Source organism: Ochlerotatus camptorhynchus, unplaced genomic scaffold (assembly GCF_037179485.1).
Source record: "Ochlerotatus camptorhynchus isolate MF236.1 unplaced genomic scaffold, CSIRO-AGI_Acam_v1.1 ptg000661l, whole genome shotgun sequence".
Taxonomy (NCBI): domain Eukaryota; kingdom Metazoa; phylum Arthropoda; class Insecta; order Diptera; family Culicidae; genus Ochlerotatus; species Ochlerotatus camptorhynchus.
In genome coordinates this window covers 426682-453522 of record NW_027041140.1, presented here as the reverse complement: position 1 = coordinate 453522, position 26841 = coordinate 426682, and the positions used below count along the sequence as shown (strand labels likewise).

The window sequence follows — 26841 nt, the reverse complement described above, 5'->3', positions numbered from 1 at the left end:
TGTTGTTGTTGTTGTTGTTGTTGTTGTTGTTGTTGTTGTTGTTGTTGTTGTTGTTGTTGTTGTTGTTGTTGTTGTTGTTGTTGTTGTTGTTGTTGTTGTTGTTGTTGTTGTTGTTGTTGTTGTTGTTGTTGTTGTTGTTGTTGTTGTTGTTGTTGTTGTTGTTGTTGTTGTTGTTGTTGTTGTTGTTGTTGTTGTTGTTGTTGTTGTTGTTGTTGTTGTTGTTGTTGTTGTTGTTGTTGTTGTTGTTGTTGTTGTTGTTGTTGTTGTTGTTGTTGTTGTTGTTGTTGTTGTTGTTGTTGTTGTTGTTGTTGTTGTTGTTGTTGTTGTTGTTGTTGTTGTTGTTGTTGTTGTTGTTGTTGTTGTTGTTGTTGTTGTTGTTGTTGTTGTTGTTGTTGTTGTTGTTGTTGTTGTTGTTGTTGTTGTTGTTGTTGTTGTTGTTGTTGTTGTTGTTGTTGTTGTTGTTGTTGTTGTTGTTGTTGTTGTTGTTGTTGTTGTTGTTGTTGTTGTTGTTGTTGTTGTTGTTGTTGTTGTTGTTGTTGTTGTTGTTGTTGTTGTTGTTGTTGTTGTTGTTGTTGTTGTTGTTGTTGTTGTTGTTGTTGTTGTTGTTGTTGTTGTTGTTGTTGTTGTTGTTGTTGTTGTTGTTGTTGTTGTTGTTGTTGTTGTTGTTGTTGTTGTTGTTGTTGTTGTTGTTGTTGTTGTTGTTGTTGTTGTTGTTGTTGTTGTTGTTGTTGTTGTTGTTGTTGTTGTTGTTGTTGTTGTTGTTGTTGTTGTTGTTGTTGTTGTTGTTGTTGTTGTTGTTGTTGTTGTTGTTGTTGTTGTTGTTGTTGTATTCATTTCCTTGGATGATGTTTTTGGTACTGCTGGTGTGGATTTGTTGTTTTTCGTCGTTTTCTGCTGCGTTTGGCTTTTTCTGCAGCTTTTTCCTGCAACCTGCGAGTCCGTTGTTTTGCGTCAAATTTTAAGATAATTTTCTAGCTAATTTTAAATTGTATATTGTATAGCGTAAATGTTCCAATTACGCTCTTCCGTTACCACTATGTCGCACCACAAAAATACATATGGGTATGTCACAATAGAAGCACACCACAGTGGAAATCCCGAGCCATAGTTCAAACACTTATCCCAAATCAAAATGAAGCACATATAAGATTAGTTACAATACCATGTACACAAATGGTGTTTAACATTGTTCCCTGAGTAATACTTCAATAAAAAAAAACAATGAAAGCTTGTCACGCAAATAGAAGGATCACTGTTGGGCACTTACTGAAATACTTCAATAGTTCAATTCCCTTGCAAACCCAAATAAATCTATCTGCGTCTGCGTAAAAATAAATAAAATAAGAGTGATTTGCGGCAAAACCCGCCAATATCGCATCCAAAGTCAGTGCCTATACGTAAGCGTACTACGACGCGGTTCTCAAACAAAAGAGTAACAAGTGTGATACTATCCCGAGCAAAGTCTAAGATCAAATTGAAATCTAAATTTGATGTTGTGAATTTGCTGATAATGATTGCTCAGGTTGCTGTCGTTTTGGTCGTTTTAACGGTTAAAATATAAAAAAAAAAAAAATCATACCACTGCGTCCTAGCAAGAAGTACGGTCGACTTGTTTCGCGCTCCGTTGTTTTGGAAGTTTTCTCGGTATTCGCTTGATATAAATTATCAGTTTTTTCTCACTAAGTGACTCCTGGCATAGTTCCCGGTAAATTGATCGAAAAGTGAGTTTTTTTTGTAGTAGAAAGTGTCATTTTCGGAACGATTAATCCGTGCTATTGGTAATTCGCAAACCGATTTGGGCATCATCGTTGCGTGATCACGCATACGCGCTCACGCATACCCGCTTACGTATCATCATCATCGAGTGTGAGCACCCGTTTCTACATCTACATCGTTCAGCAATCATCGTGCGCCTGTGTGCGCTGAGTACCGAGCCTCGATCAAGTGCACCACAACGAAGGTCATCCACGCAGCGCGTCTCTTCCAGCCATCTGTGTAAACGCCTACACATATAGCTCGGTGTATGTGTGTATAGTGCGTTCAGTGGGAGAGCGTTTTGCGCTCCCACTAGTTGAACAAAATGGATGTTTTGTCAGAAGACGACATGGATGACCATTCATCTCAGAATAATGATGATGTCATCCCTGGTTCGTCGTCTCAGTCTGTCAATGGGCAGGATGAGAAAAGCTCCAGATTGCGGGCCTACCCGAATGACTCGACTGGCCCATGGGTTGTCTATTTTCAGCCCAAAAACAAACCCTTGAATGTTGTTCAGATATCTGATGATCTGACAAAGCGATTCTCTGCCGTGACCGAAATAACGAAGGTTAGGCACAACAAACTTCGTGTGACCGTCGCTAACCTGAAACAGGCTAATGAAATTGCTGTTTCCCAGTTTTTCACACTGGAATATAGGGTGTACATTCCAGCCTCTGATGTGGAGATCGAAGGCGTGGTCACTGAGGCGAGCCTGAACCCCGAGATACTGGAGAAGCAAGCGGTTGGCCGATTCAAGAACCCCTTGCTTCCTCCGGTAAAGATACTGGCCGTTCATAGAATGAAGTCAGTATCGCTCAGCGAGGGTAAAAAGAGTTTTACCCCCACAGACTCGTTTCGGGTGACCTTTTCTGGATCTGCCCTTCCTCAATACATCGAGCTGGGAAAACTTCGTCTTCCTGTGCGGTTGTTTGTACCTCGGGTCATGAACTGCCAGAATTGTAAGCGGTTGGGACATACGGCCTCCCACTGCGGCAACAAGGCACGCTGCTCCACATGCGGGGAGAAGCATGAGGATGGCGCATGCGCAGCTACTGCACCAAAATGCGTGTACTGCAATGGAACTCCACCTCATGCTCTCTCGTCGTGCCCGGCGTACAAACAGCTCGGGGACAAAATGAAACGCTCCCTTAAGGAACGTTCCAGGCGGTCTTTTGCAGAAATGCTTAAGACAGCCAAGCCATCGACCAACGAAACAAATCCCTTCGCTCTTTTGTCAGATGACGAGTCTGGCTCTGACTTGGCTGAGGAGGGAGTTTCTTTCAGTTTTCCGGAAGGTTCTGCCCGGAAACGAAAACGCATCCGTTCGCGGAAAGTTGCAGATCAAGAACCCCAAATCAGCTTGCCCAAATCAAGGAGTGGTGGAAAAAAGGAGACTTCTACTCCTCCTGGATTCCGCAGAACTGATTATACCCAGGATTTTCCACCTCTTCCGGGGACATCCAAAACCCCTGATGCCCCAATTTTAAGAACAGAAACCCCTTCTTCATCTGGGCTGTTCTCATTTGATGACATTGTGGACGGTATTCTCAAATACCTCAACATTTCTGATCCTCTGAAAAGCATTGTCCTCACATTGCTTCCGACTGTGAAATCCTTCTTGAAGCAATTGACTTCAAAATGGCCCCTTCTTGCAGCTATCATCTCCTTCGATGGATAATTTTCCAAACGAGGTCGGGGATTTGATCACTACAGTGGAATTGTCGAAGTCTTATTCCGAAATTAGATTCGTTCAAGTATTTAGTCCATAACAATAATTGCGATGCATTTGCCCTCTGTGAAACATGGCTCTCTTCAAAAATTGATCTCCCTTTTTTTGATTTTAACATTATTCGATTGGATCGTGAGGATTCACGTGGAGGAGGGGTACTTTTGGGGATCAAAAAGTGCCATTCCTTCTATAGAGTGAATCTTCCCGAATTCCCCGGTATTGAAGTTGTCGCATGTCAGGCTACCATTAAAGGTAAGAGCCTTTGTATTGCTTCTGTATATATTGCTCCTAGAGTCTCTGTTAATCGCAAACGACTTTTCGACATATGTGCGGTACTTCCCGCTCCATGGTTGATCATGAGAGATTTTAACTCCCACGGTACAGGCTGGGGCGAGCTGTACGATGATAACCGTTCTACTTTGATTTATGATCTCTGCGACAACTTCAACATGACAATACTTAACAATGGAGAAGTAACACGTTTGGCTGGTCCATCCTCGAATGGTAGCAGATTAGACCTCACCTTTTGCTCCAATTCACTATCGTTCGATTGCACTTGGCATGTAATCCAGGATCCGCACGGTAGTGATCATCTGCCGATCAAAATTTCGATTGCCAGTGGGTTCAACTCGTCAGAATCCGTTAACGTCGCATATGATCTAACCCGTAACATTGATTGGACTAAGTTCCAATCCGCGATAGACGATACAGTATCGTCAGTGGAAGAGCTTCCGCCGTTGGAGTTGGAATATAATTTCCTCTCTAATCTCATCGTCGACAGCGCACTTCAAGCTCAAACACGACCGGTGCCGCGATCGTCTATTCGTAAGAAAACACCATCGCTCTGGTGGGATCAACAATGCACGGAGGTTTACCGTAAAAAGTCCGACGCGTTTAAACTTTTTCGGAAACGTGGAACACGCGAGCATTTCAACGCATACACATCTCTTGAACGCGAACTCAAGAGCCTCATCAAGGCCAAAAAACGGGGTTACTGGCGGCAGTTTGTAGACGGATTGTCACGCGAAACGTCTATGAATACGCTTTGGAGTACGGCGCGAAGAATGCGTAACCTGTCTACTAACAACGAAAGCGAGGAATGCTCGGATCAATGGATTCTTAAATTCGCGCGAAAAGTGTGTCCGGATTCCGTGCCGTCGCAGTTGATTCCTCGCGAAACCGCGAATTCGGTAGACGAAATCAGTCAGCCTTTTTCAATGGTGGAACTTTCACTCGCTCTCCTTTCGTGTGGCAATTCTGCCCCGGGATCTGATAGAATCAAGTTCAACTTGCTGAAAAACCTCCCAGACGTCGCTAAGAGGCGCATGTTGAACTTGTACAATCAGTTCTTGGAGCTCAATATTGTTCCCGACGATTGGAGACGAGTAAGGGTGATAGCCATTAAAAAGCCTGATAAACCCGCGTCGGATCACAATTCGTATCGGCCCATCGCGATGCTGTCGTGTATTCGAAAATTGATGGAGAAAATGATCCTTTTTCGCCTCGACAAATGGGTTGAGACGAACCACCTTCTTTCAGATACTCAATTTGGTTTCCGTAGGGGTAAGGGAACGAACGACTGTCTCGCGTTGCTTTCCTCGGAAATTCAGTTAGCATTTGCTAAGAAAGAGCAAATGGCTTCTGTGTTCTTGGATATCAAGGGGTCTTTTGATTCAGTATCCGTTGAAGTTCTTTCAGAGAAACTCCACGCTTGTGGATTGTCTCCATTAATGAATATTTTTTTGTACAATTTGCTGTCAGAAAAACATATGAGCTTTTCTCATGGAAACTCTACAGCTTTTCGATTTAGCTACATGGGTCTCCCCCAAGGCTCATGTTTAAGCCCCCTTTTGTACAATTTCTACGTTAGAGAAATTGACAATTGTCTTAGTGACAATTGCACGTTGAGACAACTTGCAGATGATGGCGTAGTGTCTATCACAGGGCCAAAAGAGGTTGACCTGCAAGGACCCTTACAGGATACCTTGGACAATTTGTCTACTTGGGCTATTCAGCTAGGTATCGAATTCTCCACGGAGAAAACTGAGTTGGTCGTTTTTTCTAGGAAACATAGCCCAGCACAACCGAAGCTTCAACTTTTGGGTAAACCGATCACTCATTCCATGTCTTTTAAATATCTCGGGGTCTGGTTCGATTCCAAATGCACCTGGAGATCCCACATTGAGTATCTGAGACGAAAATGCCAACTAAGGATCAATTTCCTTCGATCAATTACCGGAACGTGGTGGGGAGCCCATCCACAAGATCTTCTGACGTTGTACCGGACAACGATTTTATCGGTTTTAGAGTACGGTAGTTTTTGCTTCCAGTCGGCAGCTAAAACGCACATCATCAAGCTGGAACGGATCCAGTATCGTTGTCTTCGTATCGCGTTAGGATGCATGCACTCGACTCATACTATGAGTCTCGAAGTGCTGGCGGGCATGTTGCCACTATCCGTCTGTCAGCCCTTCAAGAAATATTCCCAATCGTGTAGTCTTCTCCGATTTCGGCAATTCAGTGAATTTTGATTTATCTATGACGCAGGAAATCCGCGGAATTCCAGAGCATCATCGTCCTATGATTGCTCCGTCATTATACGCTGCAAAGTTTGGCCATGTTGATTCTGCAAGAACGTTTTTCACAGATGGATCTCTAATAGAGGAGTCCGCTGGTTTTGGTGTATTTAATGAATTTCATAGCGCCTCTCGAAAACTTGAAGCTCCTTGTTCTGTGTATGTGGCTGAACTGGCAGCAATTCACTACACTTTGGAAACTATTGCTTCACTTCTTCCAGCCCACTACTTTATTTTTACGGATAGTCTCAGTTCTGTCGAGGCTATCCGTTCCATTAGGCCGGTAAAGCACTTCTCGTATTTTCTCTTGAAAATACGAGAACTGCTTAGTACTTTATCCGTGCGCTCTTTCATCATCACCTTCGCGTGGGTCCCTTCGCATTGCTCAATTTTGGGCAATGAGAAGGCGGATTCACTTGCGAAGGTGGGCGCTATGGAAGGCGACATTTATGATCGACAGATCGCCTATAGTGAATTTTTCTCTATTTATCGTCAGCAGTCGCTCGTTAGCTGGCAACATCAATGGAGTGAAGGGAGCTTGGGACGATGGCTACATTCAATTATCCCTAAGGTGTCGAAGTTTGCATGGTTCAAAGGGTTGGACTTGAGTCGAGACTTCATACGCGTGATGTCTCGTCTCATGTCCAATCACTATTGTCTAAACGCTCACTTGTTCCGTGTGGGGTTGGGAGACAGCAATCTCTGTGAATGTGGACAAGGTTACCAGGACGCTGATCACATCCTTTGGTCTTGTGCGGAGTATCGTGGAGTCAGATCACATTTTTATGATTCCCTTCGGGCTCGAGGTAGACAACCTAATGTTCCAGTTCGGGATATTTTGGCTAGACGCGATCTGGAGTTTATGAAACTCATATATGTTTACTTTAAGGATATTAACCTTAGATTGTAAGTTTGATTAACCTTGTGTTTAGTTTGTATTTTGTACGTGTGGGTTTTTTTTTCAATGTTTGTTTTCAAGATGAATAGAAATAATTTCATGCTTTAGGATTAATTAAATAGTTGTATCGTAAACCACATTTCAAACCTCCTTCTTCCCTTTTCCCATCCAAAAAATTGTAAATCTCCACTAACCTCGAGACAACCGCGAGTACTCGGTCCAGTTCCTTTAACTTTAAATTTAAGACAGTAATAATGTATAACGCAAAGGATAACTCGGCTCTGTAAAGTTTATTCGATTGAGCCTGTACAAATAAAGTAATTATATAAAAAAAAAAAATAAAAAAAATTAGAGCAAAGCAATCTTCCTGTGACATCACATTGAAAACTATTTCTGCTATCAGTGAGAGCAAACTGAAAACTCAATTTGATATCAATTTTTCCTGTTGATAACAAAACAAGAATTCGATTTGAGGTAAGGCAATGAAAACAAACCCGCAACAACATATTTTTGAAGAGCAAATGCACAGCAAAATGAAAACAAAATTAGGTATCAAATTTGTCAATTGCGTAAACTGAAATCAAATTATGATTTCGGTTTGATGTTGATATCAAAACTTGATTTCAATTTGCTGTCATTTTGATGCTGGACTTTGCTCGGGAACACTGCTTGACTAGATCTTTGGGTTTCTCATGCAGTGGTTTATCAGAGAGGGGAAGCTTAGTAATCCCCATTGCTTGCCCATGGCTCCATTCTATCGCGGCATGAGCCAGCAACGGCGGCCATAAACCTACCGTCCCCAACAATCCACTAAAAAGCATGAAATTAAGCCCGCTCACCAGCAACAAGGTGCAAAAACTAGCCAAGGGGAGGGTAAATCCCCAAAACCTTATTTTATGATGTCTTATACTTATAAAAAAAAAACACAACATGTATTTTTGCATTTTTTTTTAAGACTTTGTTTCGGATAGAACTTTTTAGAATGCTTCATAGGAATACCATGCATAAATTCATTGTAAGATAGGATTGAAATGTTTTCATTTTCACAATATATTGAGGGGTGCACTCTTGCCCCAGGTGACTTTCTTACCCCTAGTTCTCCTAAAGGTTATTAAGATTGATCAACTCTAACAGTGAGGACAGCCCACAGCTACTGGCAGGTGTCTTGCTACAATGAGTGGTAGTTCCATATCATCAGCAGCATAGGAATTTTCAGCATATTTTCATCAACCTTTGATTTGTTTTCCAGCTCTTCGTTGATGATACGTAAACCAGTGTATGTTAAAATAGTTTACATTTTTTCAGCTTACAAATATTACTTTTTAATATTATTTTATTTACTTACAGTACGCCAAATTATTCATTTTTGGCTTCAGGTATTCCTTTTAATGGGACAAAATTAATTCGTGAAGCAGAATCTTGACTCCATATTATTATATTAAACTTTCTTCGGTTACAGTCAACTCTCCTTTACTATATATCTCTCTAACTCGATGGTCCCTTCAATATCGAGTTAAGGAGAGTTGACTGTATTTAATTTTCATTAATATATATTTCATTTATTAAGTTGAATTCCTGCATCTTTTAATATTGCTATTATTGTTTATAATGTTATATCATTAATCTATATTCATGCATTCAAACTATACAGTATTTTAATTTAAATTGGGTTACATTTACCTCCTTCAACTTTTCGTGGCGTTTGCGTTTTTTGCATGTCATTGCTTGTCACAAAATCTTTCAAACTCAACACGTGATGAACTAGCCTACGGCTAAAAATCACGGTAATAAAGAAAAATAGATATTTCAAACTCCCCCAACCCCATAAAAGCATGACATTAATTTTTAATAATTTATATGAACATCTATTTTTTTTTGCATTTCTTAGATTACCGGTATGTTTTACTTACCTATATGTTAAACAATACATAACATATTATATTATGTTGTATTGAATTGTTATTACATTTTATTACATTTTTGTAACATTATATTGCATTCTTGTTATATAATGTTGCATTATTTCATAATATTTCAAATATGTCGTTCCTTATTTTTCAACTTTATACAATATATTGCAATTTTATTATTTCATAAATTGTACATAAATAGTGTAAGACGACTGCTGTAAAATATTGGCACAATTCATATATTCTTTCAGGTACTTTACCAACGATCGCAGGAGTTGCAGAAGATGCATTCAACATATGACATATTTTCATTATTTTATTACATTTTTATCTAACATTTATGTTTTTATAATATTGGTTTTCTTATCTATATCATATTTATAGCACTACATATCTTTCATTATTGATTTTACATCATATTATATTATTGTAAATCATATTTTATTATCATTCATGCCAGCTTGAAAATAAATCTGAATCGTTCATTATCTGTTTTGTACTAATCTTGAGTTTATTGTATCCTGTTCAGAGTTGAAAAATGTTGAACATGTATTTTAAAAATCTCTACATATAAGATAAACATCAGTGCAAAAATGTTCACTGAAATTCATTCCTTGCTTTATTGACGCAGGTCACTATGATTTAAGGTTTCAGAGAATTCAAGACCAACAAATGAAATGGCCTCAACTCCATTTTGTAAACAAACATTGTAAGGCCATTTTATCGCGAACCAAAGTCCGCCAACGCAAACCAACAAAATGAACAGGTAGGGGAAATTCTCCTCTACCCGATTGTATGTTAGGATTGCGAATGTAGGTTTCGGTTCGCTAGAAAATGGCCTTACAAGGTTTGCTTACAAAATGGAGTTGAGGCCTTTTCAATTGAAGGTCTTGAATTTCTCACTTTCGGTTTGTTTTGTTGTTATCTTTTTCATTCAACACGCGTGAACTCTTGTTGTTAATCCACGATTGTCGGTTTTAGTCTGGGGGGGACGTGCTGTCAAATCAGCCTACTGATCATTCTTGTATGAAACTGGTTCCAAACTTAAACAAACGCTGTAGGTTTCTTATGGCTTGTTTACGTTTGGAACCAGTTATGCGAGGTAGGCGACGATTGTTCGTATTTGACAGCCACTTTCCTCCCCCCTTGGTTTTAGTCAGCCCAGTGGCAGGCGCGTTGGCAACATGTTATACAGTGACAGCGGACCCAGCACAGCAAAATAAATGATTTGAGCCCGGGACATGCTGCCTACTGTCAAACGCTGCTGTTGGTATAGGCCTTGTCACTGGCCTGGTTTTAGTTTCCTCTTATTTCTATTTTCTATGCAGTATTATGGGGGTTGTGGTTTTTATACCACAACTCATCCCCTTCCATCAGATATTCGAACGGATCTTTTTTAACTTTCGGGACATTCCCGCAATCTTTTGAGTCATCATCATCATGCACAGGAACTCGTTAGTTATTATTAAAATTCTTATCATTGGTTTTCATATTTAAACGTCGTTTATAATGATTCTTTGGATTTAGCAAATCTAAAATTGTTTTTGGTTTGTATGAGAGTAACATTTGCGATGGAAAATTCCCATCCATTGTTAGACAGTTGTTTCTATAATTTATAAAGAGAAGATTAATCTGGTCCTCCAAGTCTAAATGCGAAAATTCCGGATCTAGAAGGAACTTCTTAATACATTTTTTACGGTTCTCACCAACCTTTCAGGTGAACTTTTCAGAACATTAATTCCCTGCCGCTTCAAAAAGTCTCTGAAGCACAAGTGAAATTAGCACAAGTGAAAGCATTGAATGAAGGACCCCCGTCAGAAACTAAAACGTCTGGCAGACCATATCTAGCAAATAAAGCTACTAATTTCTTTAACACTTTTCCTTAATCAGTTGCATTCTTCATCCACTCAATTTCTACCCATTTAGAGAAACTTTCAACTATCAGTAAATACGTATGATGTGCAAAGTAGAAAAAATCAACATGAATCCTGCTAAACGGTTTCGTTGTTGGTATCCATTTGGATAATTTGTTTGCTTTTGGAACTATTGCCATACAATATTACATAATTAATACCAAACCAGTAGACCTAGCTAATCGTTTCATTTTAATTATTCTTGAATGGTTGGCATGTAACACTTTTAGAATCTGCTTTTTCATTGGCAAAGGAATTACAATCCTATTCTGATAAAACAGACATTCGTCCACCAGTTCCAAGTCCTTTTGATTTGCAAATAAGTTAATAAAAAGTCTATTTACTTTACTGCAGGCCAACCCTTTTGCATGTATGTCATCACAGTCAGTGAAAAAAATCATCCTCCTTCATTTTACTAGCCACCACAGAAAAATCCCTATTCCCTATTCAAATGTATACTGCTGTTAAAATCTGTATCATATTCATAAGGGACTGATCGATCCAAAGGAAACCGCGAGCAGAAATCAGCATTTCCCATTTTTCCTAATGGCCTATATTGAATCTCAAAATCATAAATTGAAATTTGAAGTACAAACCGTTGCAATCTAGTAGCATAAATATAATTGTTTTCTTCTTTCCAAAAAATTCCTACCAATAATGGTTTTGGACTATGTAAATAAAAAACGTTTTGCCATATAAAAATTTATGGAACTTTTTTACTCAGCACTTCCAAATGAAGAATGGGATAATTTCTTTGTACTGCATTCAGCGAAAATGAAGTGAAATATATCGGTTATTAAACTCCGTCAATAATATGAGTCATCACTCCTCCTAAACCGTACCTAAACGCATCCGAAACAATAACAATAGGTTTATTTGGGTCATAAAGTTCAAGAAATTTTGCATCTAATAATGATTTTTTGCTCTCTTCAAATCCTCTTTTGCAGTTTTCATCCCAAGTGAATTTTATATCATTTTTTCAGCAAATTATATATGTGGTACTGTTTTGAAGACAATCTTGGTATAAATTTGTGATAATAGGGGAAATTATGGCTTCGCCATGCCAGACTATTTTCGGCAACTCAAATTGAAACACTAATTTCACTGGATTTTCTTACGAAAACACTTTGCTGAATGCATTCAAACGATTCTTTAGGCTTTCATCTTCAATTTGATTACATTTTTAGAGAAAAAAAAAAACAATCTAGCAGGGTTTTCTTGAAATAAAACACACGCACTATAAAATGCTGCTGATTTCGAGTTGCCGATGAAAGAACAGCTGTTTAACACGCAGCTCAAATAGAAAGGTTGCCGAATAAAAAGATGTTGTCCACAATAGTCGCTCTTTCTCGCGTTTCAAAACAGTTTTTGACCATTCTTTCGACTGAAATTGTTAGAGTAGCTGGCAGCAAAAGATTGTAAACAAACCAATACTGCATATGTGTGCGTTCCTTAGAGAAAAGGGCTATAGAAAGATGGTCACTGCTTAGGTTGCCGAGAATACGTAAATTTTATCAGCACATGGCATTAATCCTCTTTCGATAATGACATGCCCTAGGTAAACCAATTCAGTGACAAAAAGATTACATTTATCCCAGTAAACTTTGATGTTCGCATTCATTAGCCTGTCAAGAACCAACAACTCTCTACATTTTTTTAAATCTTTTCCAGCTATCAACACATCATCCAAATAGACAGAAACATGCTCAATTCCATTCAGTACCTGTTCCATTACCTGTTGGAAAATGGAAGCTGAGAATGCTCATTGTGGTTATCTGTTGTATGTAAAAAGCCCTTTTATGGTGTTCAGTACCATGAACAAAAACTTTATAGCCTGCCAATCCTGCAAAAACATCCTGTGCAGTTGGCAAAGGATACGTGTTAGGAATAATATAGTAAATTTGTTGAGGGATACCTTGCAATCTATTACAAGCCTTATTTCATTGTTCTTTTTCATAACCTCAATTACAGGGGAAGCCCATTCGCTAGTTTTAATAGGTGTAATTACCTTCTGACCTTCCCATCAAAACTCTTCGCTGAATGTATTAAGCCGATTCCTTACCTTTTCAGCTTAAATCTGATTACATTTTTACGACTGTGAATTCCTGTTATACCATATTTTTCTTTAAATGAAATATACATACTACAAAATACGGCTGATTTCGAGTTGCCGATAATAGAACAGCTGGTTAACACGCAGTTCAAATGGAAAGGGTGCCGAAGAAAAAGAGACTGCCGACAATAGTCACTCTCACCTGAGAAGTTTGGAGCGTTGTAAAAACATGTTCAACCCGTTTTGATCAATTCTGTCGATTGGAATTGGTAGAACAGCAAGCAGCAGATAAATGTCAACAAACAAACCTGTCATGTATGTGTGTGACGCTGAGAAATCGCTAATAGAAGTTCGGACGCTGCTTAGATTGACGAGAATATGTAAATTCCCCTATATATCAGAAATAGAATGAAGGTTCGTTTTGCACGGTGTATTTTTTTAGTGCTATGTTTATCTGAAGAACAATAAAAACAATTTCCAAGTGAAGGGAGATGTATTCACAAAAAGCAATATTGTAAATCACATTAAAATTAAAGAACAAACTATATCTGCTGTATTCCACATAAGCTATGACAGTATTATAACGTCAATAAGTATGGTCATTTCTACCCGGTCATAGTATATATTGAAGTTAACAACAATGGTTGGTTCTAAAACGTACTACCTTATTCGAACGTTAATGGTTTTCACAGGAAGATACACCATTTTCAATGTGGTAACCGTATGGTTGTAATTTATGCGGGTAGTTTTTGCACCTTGTTGTTGGTGGGCGGGCTTAATTTCATGCTTTATAGCGGAGTGTTGGAGACGGTAGGTTTATGGCCAGCGTTGCTATATCCCAGTTATCCCAGTCGGCACCGTCGGGATGTTCTGAGGCATAACATCTCTGATCACGCTTTCCTTCGGAAGGGAAGTAAAGCCGTTGGTCCCCGGTTCATGAGTTTGATGGGTCGATAGGTAGGGTCCAGATGTGGGTGCTGCCTTTCTGGCGTCGGTAGCATTGGTGTTCAGCACGGAAAACAAGATCGACGGAAAACAAACCAAAGGAAAAAAAAGCTCGGGATTTCCACTGTGGCGTGCTTCTATTGTGACATACCCATACGTATTTTTGTGGTGCGACATAGTGGAAACGTGTGAGTGTAGTTGGAGCATATACCCTATGTAATTTAAAAATCAGGTAGGAAACTAACTTCAAAGTGAAGCATTTTAGTCACTTGAAGGTGTCACCTGGGTCGAACTAAGATTTAATAAATATAGGTCAAAATAAAAAGTTCTTGAAACACGTTAAATTTTAGATTACAAGCACAAGTGCAGGTACTTAATAAAGCATGGGTTATTATTAATTAGGTGAATTAAAGATTTCAATTATTTATTAAATTAGACTAATGGGATATCATAATCATCAAATGAACTTAAATAAGAAACATCAGAAAGTCTAATAACATTAAGTAGATTAACAAAAGAATTATGATGTTTAGGGAGGCAACTAACCTTTAAAGTTGTAGAATAAATCTTCCTATTTAGTCTTGAGCTTCAATAAGAAAACGCAAGCAGACCAATAGCATTAAGCAGATTAACAAGGAGAGGAATAGTTTAGGAAATAAGCCAAATTAGAGGTATGTGACAATTAATAACTTTTAATCTTTTTTTGTTTCTTTATTTAGGAGATTTTCAGCCGCAGGCTGGTTCATCTCCGGGAGCATCCCTAGTTACATAGTTGAGAGTTTGGAGAACCCAGAAGGGGTTTTCCTAGAGGTTGCTGGGCCTCCAGAAGGGAGTCCCCTTAGTACAGAGTATTTTTTAACAGAGTTCATTATAGTACCTGTTTTGGTTCTTAGCGTGGTTGGCGGATCATGGTGTGAATGGCGTGGGTCGTTGTCGAAGGCAGTCAGGTAATCGTCGTGTGATTTCCAGGCTGATTTCAGTGGTGTCCATGTTCGAGGGGATAGTCATTTAGTATATATTGATTACATTTCTAGACTAACATTTGAAAGGGGCGGAAGAGCCAAAATGTAAACAAATCATATTTTGGCACATATAGAGAGAGCAATTCACAAACTACTCGATAAACACGAAAAAGTAGAAGAAAATATCACTTCATATCATCAAAAACGTTTCTTCTTACATGGCGTATTTCCAACTTTCAACTCGATGATGCAACTGGTTGTTACGCCTTGCACCACAACAACGAATTATATTGTTTTAATATGCCAAACGTATTGATTCTGTAGTATCTAGTCACGCCCGATTAATTTGAAACGCATCCGATTGATATTTCACGTGTAAACAACGAACAAAAAGAAGACCAAAAAAAATCTCCGGGCGTAATTCCACTCTCACAAAATTTGCGAACGAAGAACCAAGGCGGAACAACAAACAATAAATACCGATGGTGTACTTCCACGGTGTATCACCAGTGTTGGCAGTTCAAAGAATGGAAGATCTGGGGGGTAACAACATGTAAGAAATTATCAGGGCGTATGATGTTTTCTTCTCCATTTAACGACAAAGAAAACTTTTTTTGAGTTTTTAGTGATGCATGATGATAGATTACACTATTAACTATATGTCAAGCTTATACAATCATCCAGAAAATGGAAAGTTGTGAAATAGGATTAATTTTTAGGTCATCAAAATTCAGAAGCGATTTTCTCGATATGGTAATTTTGGAGTTCCACCCTTTTCAAATGTTAGTCTAGATTTTATAGAACAGTCCAGCATCTTTTAGGAAAACTATTAGGGCTGCTTCCTTGATGGGTTATTAGAGAGGGCGTTACGTATGCTGTTCGGTATTCCATAGAGGAGCCGGATGTTATGGAAGCAGGGACAGTTAACAATCAGGTGTTCAACTGTCATAATCGTGTTGCAGGAGCAGAGCTGCCAGGTGGTTTTATAAAAAATCTGTATCCACTCTATTAAAAAATCTGTATTTTCTGTATTGACGATTTTTTTCTTAATTAATCATGTTTTGTTGTTTTACAAATACAGTGCATACAAAATAACCATAAAAAGTGCTTAACCACCTATTCGGGCTATCGTACTAACCATACGGGATATAATTGCGCCATTTGTGATATCGTCCGTACTTATTTATAAGAGTGATATGAAGCCGTTTGAAAATGTATGGAGATTTTAGTTTCTATTCATTATCTTCCTGAAAGGCAGTTTTAAATGCAAAAAAGTGCACGAGTTCATTACTATTTGATATTTTTAATATAGATGAATACAATTAATTACATCATTTGTGTGGTAGTTACACCGAAAAGTCGAGAGATGTTGTCCCGCCAGTGCTAGTAAAATCATTTTTGCAGTATGGAGAATATCAGAAAATCCGCAATTTCTTACGAAATACATTTTCAATGCAAGTAAAATGTTTACGAGTACTTGTATTTGTACCATTTTAATGTGCTCGGGCACTTTTCTTGTATTTAACATACATGCTTATATTGGAAATATTCAATTAATACTGTAAATCCCCATACAATCTCAAATCGTTTACTACCAGCTCCATATGCATCCGAAAGCGGTTGGTCCTCTGGTTGTGAATGCTGTCAAAAACACCATAACATGATTAATTGTCGATGGAAATTTGATAGGTTCCCGAGCAGAGGGTGAGAACAAAATGAAAACAAGAATTATGTTGTTTTCATTATTCCTGATAACTCAAATTGATTTCATTTTGATGGAGTTGATGGCTAACAGAACAAAAATGAGAGCTAAAAGATATGTGAAGAATATCAAAATTATAACATATATTGATATTAGTGAGAACTGCTTGATAACTTATTTTGATATGGATTTTTTTTTTCTCAAGCATTTAAAAAAAATCTGTATAAATCTGTATTGTAATTTAAAAATCTGTGATGAATCTGTATTCTGTATCGGGTCTGTATTAAGATTAAAAAGTCTGTATAATACAGATAAATCTGTATAAATGGCAGCGCTGTGCAGGAGTCGCAAAACTTCCGAAAAAAGGTAGCGCTACCCATGTTGTGGGTCACTCGGGTGTGTCCGGATCGAAGGCGGGATAAAACCTGTTGTTCCCATCGGCTCGTAATGCCATTCCATTTCGAGGTGTCGGCCTTTATTTTTCTCAGGAACGGTACTCCCGGGCCCAGGCGTTTCGGAGGGATGCATTTTAATGATAATGATAATGATAATGATAATGATAATGATAATGATAATGATAATGATAATGATGATAATGATAATGATAATGATAATGATAATGATAATGATAATGATAATGATAATGATAATGATAATGATAATGATAATGATAATGATAATGATAATGATAATGATAATGATAATGATAATGATAATGATAATGATAATACGGTTGAAGGCTACTAGTACCTGAGGTTCCTGCAACTGAAAAAGATTCGCCATACAGCGATCAAGAAGGAGCTGCACGAAAAGTTATTGTATCGAATCAATCGTGTTCTGAGGTCGTTCCTGTCGGCTGGCAAAAAGATAAAGGCGATAAACACGTTTGTACGTTTGACCTACAGCTTTGATCAAGTGGACCAAAACAGACTTGGAGGCGATAGAACGAGCATTACGAGTGGCGTTCACTACCCATAATCGCATATTAGTCCCATCTTATCTTGATTTCATGTCCATATGGGACTGATATGCGATTATGGGCAGTTCACTAAGCATCGCATGCATCACCCAAAGTCGGCCGTCGAGAGAGTCACCTTGCCACGTAATGAAGGAGGAAGAGGCATCACTGATATCCAAGCGCTATGTGTTTCCCGGATTCAGCAGTTGCGGAGCTACTTCGTAGAAAGCCAGAACCATCACGAAGTCTACCGTGCTGTTTGTGAAGCAGACCACGGGTTCAGCGCCCTGCATCTGACGCAGGAAGACTACCAGTTGAATTGCGACCTAAAAACCACCGACAAACCGACATGACACTTAATTCTGACTTATGCCCGAAAATCGTAAACGGCCGAGGAGTGTACCCCATTAGGCATAAATACGTTAGGCATACGGACGTTAGGCATACGGACGATAGGCATAATGGACGTTAGGCATAAAGTCATTAGGCATAATGGACGTTAGGCATAATATACGTTAGGCATAATGGACGTTAGGCATAAAATACCTTGCTGCTGTGTAACTCTAGAAACCTGTTTCGAGCATGGTAAACAATGCTTAACTTAAACTAAGCGTTGAATAAAAAATGATACAAGTTAAACAAACATAGTTTATTTAATAAGCACAGTTTGGAATCCATTATTTATCAAATCATAAGTGACGTAGCTACATATTTACTCAGATCCAAGATTAGTAGCGATAGCGGTTAAGTAATCTGGCAATGAAAACTCAGCATAGTTTTGAACTATATATTGAAATCAATCGCATCTAGAAATAAAAATATCACACATTTGTTGTAATATATTCTTACACACATATTGCAATTGTCAAAGAAGAAAAGGTTTTCCTCAAAGAACAGCTCATGAAATAAAGTATGGTCAATTCTGTGATTTTTCATTTAATAACAAAAAAAAAACAGCTAACTTGAATAAAATATGATGCCAAAGAACAGCTCATGAAATGAAGAATGGTGAATTCTGTGGTTTTTCATTCAATAGTAAAAAGACATACCTGCTGCTGCCAGGATTTCCTGCCATACTTTTCGATACAACGATTCTGTTTTTGTTGTCATCAGAATGAATACTAGCCGAACCGTCTGCTGATGTAAAGGAGCTATACTTCCATGAACAGTGACGAGTTGCCGAAACAAACAAGGAACTGTGGCAAACGTACCATCTGTAAACCAATACTTTGCCTGTCCAAGACGTCGCAAGTTTTCATGAGTTCCAAAAATTAGGGCTCTTTCATTATTGTCACAGAAGTCAGCAATCAATAGACGGTCCCCATTATCATCCTTCTGGAATACATTGGGTAGATTATGCCTAACGTCCATTATGCCTAACGTCCTTTATGCCCAACGTCCATTATGCCTATCGTACATTATGCCTAACGTCCGTATGCCTAACGTCCGTATGCCTAACGACCGTATGCCTAACGTCGTGTACCCAAAATCGTAAACGGCCGAGGAGGATGTACGTATAGTTTCGGTAGTAATCTCAGCGACCGGAATAGTTCCCCGTACCCTTATACGTTCCCTTGAAGAGTTGGAACTACGAAGAGAACTGAACAGCATTCAGAAAGCAGTGATTATTGAAACCTGTAGTATTTTCCGGTGGTTCCTGAATCATCATAACTGATCCGACTGAGGCAAACAAATGAGGATATAAGTCAACTGACGAATAAGATCCACAAAGCCTAACCCCCTTGGCATAAAGACAGCCCGGGGTAGGTTAAATTTTCCACAATTTTTGCTGAGAAGTGCCAAAACTCTATAATAATAATAATAATCTAAAGATCTCAATTTTGAGAGGATTACTTAGAAACTTATCGTCATTGACGCTAAGAATAAGCACACTTAATCCAGATCGGTAAAATCTCCAACAGCCGATTACCTCGGCACTTACTTTTGCTGATATCTCTGCAAAATATCTGTTTGTTAGCTGATATCTCAAGAAAATGTTATTTAGCTGAGTCTCGGCAATTGTTTTACTGAATCTCAGCTAAATAAATTGCAGAACTGCTCGGCTGTTGGAATCTCGGCGAAAAAATTTAAGTGTGTGGGTCGCTTTTAATGACACTTGTACTCATAAATATCATTCTCTTTTCAGCTTTATGATCAAGCACAACAGACTTCTGGTCGAAAGTGCCTTCTACCCAAACAAATAAATTCACAGCAATCAGACCTACAACATGAACAAATGGTTGAACCTGCATTCTTCGATATTTACCTTTGTGATGACTGCGACGCTGAACTTTACTCCTATGATGCGTATGTGGTAAGTATTGCAATTTAAAAAAAAAATATTTCATTTGCGACCAAATATTAATATAGTTTTTATTGGGAATTTACGCAATTTTCTATAATGTAGGGCCAAGTAGAAACGCTCAGTGAATTTGAAACGGCAAGTGTATCTCTTAGCGAAAGTGAATAATCACTCTGATTATTTCTGCGCACAATCAAAAATAATCACAGTGAATAATCACTTCCGCTTATACACTACTGTGTTACCTGACTTATAACCAATATACGATGTATACGAGTACCCTGAATACAACGTATAGTTCGTCTAATTTCAAAAAATGCTATGCAAAATTAGACGAGTCATACGTTGTATTCGGGGTACTCGTATGCAACGTACATTCGTTATAAGTCAGGTAACACAGTAGTGGAAATTAATATAAGGACACTTTAAAAAGCATGGTTCCTCCCAATTTTGAGAAAATGAGCCTAAAAAAGAACCAATTGCATAGTGTAGGAAAAATTGATGGAAATGTGATTTTCTTCTTCGGAAATAAAAATAAGAATGTCATAGTTGAAGATGCTAATTTCAAATAACAGACTGAAGTGGTATTTTTTATACGATAGATGAGGAAATGAAAGCATAGAATTGATAGCTCCGTTTAGAGTACGGCTGTGTGAAAATTGCATATAGAGAGTAGAAAGCGAGCTAGACAACTTTTAGGAAGGTACAAATCAGTTTTATCATCTCTCTTTACCAAACTCCCCCTTTGGAGAGGGATAAAGAGGGGTGCCCCCTCCCTTTACCACTGGCCATACGCCATACAAAACTGTGCGGGAAATTGGTTTTTTTCGAAGCATGATTTAGCATGTCAAAAATTATTGCGTTTCCAAAACAATCAATTAGTTCAAATAATCATTAAACTTGATTTTTACCAAGTTTTAAGCAGATCCAATCGGTAGAAGTTCTTAAAATACACGAAAATCATTGGTTGATAATGGATGATCACCTAGGAGATACATATAATTAGGCGTTTTCGGAACTAGTTTTTGTTTTTTACCTGTCAGTTACAATTGTTTTAACTTTTTATTTGTTCTAAATTCTAAATAAATTACATTTAATTTTGACCTAGGCGCTCCAGTTACTGCAGATCTTACCAGCCTTAATTGTTGTGATATATAATCACGGGTTTGTTCCTTAGGGGAACATAAAAAATATTTCACTAATTATGTTTATCAAATTGAACTACTCTATCACTTATAACTAAAGACTGCTCGATCAATTGGAATTATCCCTATTTGAAACCCACTCATTGCTTACTATGCTATTTACTATATACTACCGGCCTGCCTATGTGGAACGTCGTACGATCGGGTTGACTGGGCTGACTGGGCTGTCGGTGGCGGCTGGTGGTTGCTGGGTCCAAACTTTCTGCTGACGGTTACCGATGGTAGCCGTCGGTTGCTAGGTCCAAGTTGCTGAGGGGTTGCTTCGTGATGGCTAGTGGTGTGTCTGTCGTATTGTAACTCCTCCGGGGGGTAAAAAAAGCGTGACCTCACGCGTCCTTGTTTAAGTTATCTGAGGATGAGGCTTTGGTTTCCTTCTTTGTGGTAAGATTGGTAATGATGCAACGAACACTTTGTCTGTAATGTATGAGAGCAAAAATGGTTATAGTTACGGTTAAGATTGTTGAGAGCGATATTCCTCTTAGCAGACTCCAGTTCCAGAGTTGATTGGTGAACTGTTCCAGGTAGAAATCTTGTGTTGGTTATGGATTTGTTGTTCAGAACGTTAGATCCTCTTCTTCTAGTTGATGTTGGGTTAATACATTGTGCATAGCGCCTTGTATTATGGATAGTTGAACGGTTTCATCAAGAGACACAAACTGTAGGTTTCTAAAAGTTATGTTGCAGTTGGAAAATGATATTAGAAAGTTACCATTAAGTACTCGATCATCAGGGCCGCAACCAGACTTAAATGTATCTGAATTTGCGTAATTAATCAATAATAGGTTGTCACCTATTAGACGTGCTTCTTTTTAGTTATCTTGTCTGATTGTACAGTAGCTTTTCTTGCCCAAAATTAGATTGGATATCCATTTATCTGAGTACTTACTTATGTAACTGCTATGTAGCGGGTAGCGTTTTATCATAGAATTGTTGTTATTGAGTGGGTGTACTTATAGGATGGTTGATTCTTCCTTCATCAGTTGTGGTACTCGTAAGATGTATAATAATGTCTCCCTGTCGACGGTTATTTTTGGTTGTGTTTATGATGTGCAGATCTTCCGCATCCGGGCTTCTGCTGATCCATTTCCAGGTTGTTCCATTTAGGTTCAGGCTTCTAACACTGCGATGTTTAATTGGTTTTAACTAAATTAAATTAGAATACAATAGTTTTATGTTAAGCTTAACAATGTCTGATAAATGATTATTAATTTTTGTGTATGCTAGATTGGTTATATAGTTAACAGTAGTTTCTAAGTTAGTTATATTTATAGGATGAATAATGCTTATGCTGCCTAATTGAATTTTACATGTACTGGATTTCAAAATCAAAATTGGTTGTTTGTTTAAATTTGTTATTTCTAATTCTTGAGCTTTTAAAAGCTCCCTACAACCAATGGAAACAAAGAGAAATATTATTCGAATCATCTTTATCGAGCAGTGTTGAATCTAAGCTTCTTAAGAGTTATTATTATTGTTATTTTGCTATCCGTATTTTGTTTTGCTTGTTAGGATACCCAGATTGGTTTTAGTCACTTGGTGGGGTACTGAAACGAGAGGGTTTACTAATTAATTATTTTCATTCAAATTATTTACAAAGACCCTGAAATTCGAGAAGATATTTGGTTAGAATTATGTTGAAGGTTGTACTCCTTTCCTCGGATGGCCACTTATTTGGTTCTTAAAAAGGGGAGGAAAATAATATGTTAATTATATAATATGTTAAATACGCTTGATTTTATTTTTATTTCTTTTGACGTTTCTTTTAATTCCTACAGACATGGCCAGTGAATTCTCATTTTGAAATTCCCGTTTTTTTTTCCCGGTTTTCCGGGATCAAATCTTTAAAAAAAATCCCGGTCGTTAATATTCAACAAAAAACAAAATTGTACGTATTTTTAAAAACACGGTCAACTGTAAATTCTCGGAGGTTATTTGTGGAAAAAAATTAAATCAAAAATACAGAAAGTAATTTTTAAATCTGAAAGTAAAAATTAAACTCTATGAGTCACTTAATGTACACTCAGGTCTTTTTCTACACCCCCCGTGTAGAAAAAGACCTGATCCCCCATACGTACTGTGTAAAAAAAACCGTTTAAAAAAAACCTACGAGATTTTGATTTTGCACATGCTTAAATGTTTTAAAAAAATCGGATTTTAATGCCATTTGTAATTATAGCATGCTATGTTCCATATACACATATTTTAAAAACTTCTGTATTTACACCAAAAATTGTGATTTTTTTCTAAGTATGTCATTCGATTACCTATAGCTTGAAACGGATAATGTGATTGGAATCAAGTCGATAGGTTGTATCGTTGTCGAGAAATCGTTAAAAACGTACCGTGTAAATCGCGAAAAACCGTGTAAAAATAACCGTATTCAAACATCTTTCTTTGATCTTCCCAGATACTTTGAAAAATCAATTCCTATCCCTTTTTTATGCTCGATTCATCTTATGACTTCAAAGCTTTAGAATTGATTGAGTAACAGAGATTAAGGTCACTAGGCCAACAGTCATCTGGATGAATAGGTTTTAAGACACAACTGTGAAGAACACTCCGTTGTCTATACTAACACAAATATTAACTTTTCAGTACTCGGCCTGATGTACAAAGTTAAACACGAAAAAATATTTGAAACATACTGACGTTGGAACTCGCTCAACGTGAAACTAAACATAAAATTTAAAACCAACGTCCAACAGACCAATACTTGAAGAATATTACTGAAAGGAATGTATTGAAACGATCAAACAACGATGATTTAACATGATTCCCAAGATTCTGGGGCTTTGAAATTTGTGTAGAGTTTGAAACTAGAACTTATCTTCAAAATTTGTGATAAATAACAATCTTCGTGATGCAAGATTTGGAGAAAAAAAAATACTAAAATATGAGAATTTGAAAAAAAAATCAAGATCACAGATTTGAAAAAATAAAATAAAAATAAATTTCTTATGAGTCGTAGAGTCATAATTATCAAGGTTCTGAGACTTGGAAGGGTTATAACAAAATACAGAACATTCTATAGAATCTTGCAGACATCTGGAATTTTTAGTAAAATTCAGAAGTATTCAAAGTGTTAGCAAATTCTTTAAGGGAATGAGGACGTCATACATTTTTGGAAATTCAAAAGCAGTTTTGAACAGTTGTCACAAATGAATCCAAGATATCTAACCAGAGTCAATTTGGTTTTAACCAGTTTCTTACCTGAAAAGCCCTCCCCATGGACATGGAGGTTGACGGTACTGAAGCAAAGGGTTATGTTTAATTTCTTTATATTTGCAACGATGATGATTTCCCATAGTGACACATATCACCTTCTTAATGCTTCAGTATACCTCAAACGATTAATTCTTGGTTGTTAATAGAACTTCCTTGATGCAATCGGCTGCTTCATGCAGACTGAGCAATTCTGATTATGATCACCTGACTAAATTAATCACCAATAGTAAATTTTGCATATCATTTTATTAATATTTTATTTTATTTAAGCATATTATTTTTGTTACAGTCAATTAGCATTAGCATACAATACAAGAGATTTAATATTACTTGCTCGGTTTTGCGTAAAATAATCAATATGTATTTTGCTTGTAATTACCTTTGAATTTTTTTTTTGTGATTTCAAAATTTTCCTAGTTTGGTTAGAAGTTTCGAAGCTAACACATGTCCACAGGCCTAATAGAAAGATAGACAGACAAAGCGTATCATGAAAAATACTTGCATGCAGGATTGCTTCCACTCACTTTCTATAGATGAGTGATTTTCGGAAATTTGAATTCGTTAGATGTTGTAGTGGAGGTTTGTGTTGTTGGATGCGGGAGGAGATTGGAGGGCGGGTGTTTGACGCATAGAGCCTGTCAATTTCGCTTTCAGAGTGTCGCAGTCAGCGGTTTTATGATTCGTGAGCGCTCGCGATTCGTAGAATCGTTGATTGTGACTGCCAGTGGATTTGGCGGGTTTTGTGTGTCGGACGCTTGCTTTTTGGCCTTTTCTTGTGTCTAACATGTGTAGAGTATCATTATAGCGTCTAATGGTTTTGAGATTCCTGGTTGCGTGAAATATACTTGTGAGAATATCTTTTTGAGATTTTAGTAGTCACGTTTTGTTTGTAGTTTATATGTTATTTTTTTCATGTAATTATCGTAAATAATAGTTATTCAATAATAGATAATTCATCCATATATTCAATAACAAATTTACGAATGACTATAATTTGGATACCTAACAATTGGACAGAATCACTAGCAAGAATAGGTTGTGTTCGCCTTCGAAAATATCGATTCGTTTTTTCAGGGTTGTAGTTTTGGTTTTCATCAGTGGCCCGGTACTGATTGTGAACGATTTAGGTAGTATTTTTAGGTAACTATTTAGCTTTTAGCACAACTTTGCTACTACGAATCCACAAGACATTAAATTGGAGGCGGATTCTGGTACGGAATTACAGGCTGCTATTCTGAGCAACTTATCTTCATAAAATTAAAAATTACATTTAGGTATTAATTAGCAAATATGAATAGTAGTTAACTTTAACATAATTTTGATAAAACAATCTTTTCATCCAGTTCACTTTAAAACAAACAAGTATGAAAGGAGATTGCTTAGAATAAAGATAAAAGTAATAAGCGCAATATTAAACGACATTAAATTTGAATCTGATACGGTAGGCCATATAACAGAGTCGATAGCCATTGCAAATCAACCATCTCTACCTGCTTATTTTCCTAACTTTCACTATTATTGCTGTTACTCTGACTATCCCCTATGTTCAACAGCTTTCCTTACTATCCAGTATCGTAAACAGGATTCATATGACACCTGTGGTTATTATTCTGTGATGCCAAATCTATACCTCTACCCTGGTGCAGTATGGACAGCGATTTTTCGCTGGTGACTTGGCCCTATGACCCCCTTCTGTGCTTGAAAATGAAAATGAACTAGTTTCTTACCTGACAAGCAGGCTTACTTACATCGGGCTTTTCCGCTGCCGCTGCCGTTCCATTTCCACTAGCATTGCTTTTGATCATTTACTCTCAATATTAGTCGTAAAAAGTGACTTTAGTGATTAATTTGGGAGGATTCCCACATAATTTTCAAAGGAGCATTATTCTGACATAAAGTCCATAGACATTTTTAGAAGAATTTGGAGGGATTTCTGTGGAGAAGAATGCAAGTTCTAAATTAAATTCTTAGGTAATTTTAGAAGGAGCTTTGAAAAAAAAAAACTATAAGGAAAATTCCTATGTGATTCAGAGGAGATTTGTATGGGGATCGTTAGGAAAATGACAGATGAATTTGAAGAAGAATTCCAAGAGAATTATGATGAGAATTCAACAAGAAACAGATTTCTAATAGTGTTTTGGGGATAATTTCAACTCTAGTGCAAAAGATTCATCACAGAGCTCCAACAGAATTGATTGCAAAAAATGCTAATAGGCCTAATTGGAAAGAAATTCTTTAAAATACTCCAAGGGGTTTCTAAATAAAATTTCGAAAGATTTCTGCTGCTTTGAATAGAGTTAAAAGAATTTCAAAGGAAACAAAGTCTCCGGGAAGGGAATTCTAAGATTCCAAATTCAAATTCTAAGAAGAAGTTTCAAGGAAATTCCGAAACGAATTCACCGGTAATTATTACGCGGGGTGCTTTCTGGTTAATTTCAGAAGAATTCCATGATAATTTAGAGCAGAATTCCATGTTAGTTCTGAAATTAATATCATGAGAATTTTGAATAACGAAAATGTAAAACCCCGGAAAGGAATAGTTCAGATTAGGTTTTTACAAATATTTATTTCCAAAGTCCAGCATCATCCATATTTTCTTTTAAGGCCCATTCACCTTACATCTGAAATTGAAACGACAAAAAATCAATTTGAAATATTGCTGAGTGATTAAATTCTACAAACAATAAGACGGGAAACTGAAGAAA

At 37.4% G+C, this 26841-nt stretch overlaps 1 protein-coding gene across 1 annotated transcript in view; it reads left to right on the top strand.

Annotated features, from left to right (window-relative positions):
• Positions 1-26841, top strand: part of ova (ovaries absent) — an 86304-nt gene that overhangs the window by 33939 nt on the left and 25524 nt on the right. Inside the window, exon 3 of the mRNA XM_065237926.1 lies at positions 19551-19718. Within this exon, the coding sequence (XP_065093998.1) occupies positions 19551-19718 (168 nt within the window). The remainder of the gene's footprint in view (positions 1-19550; positions 19719-26841) is intronic.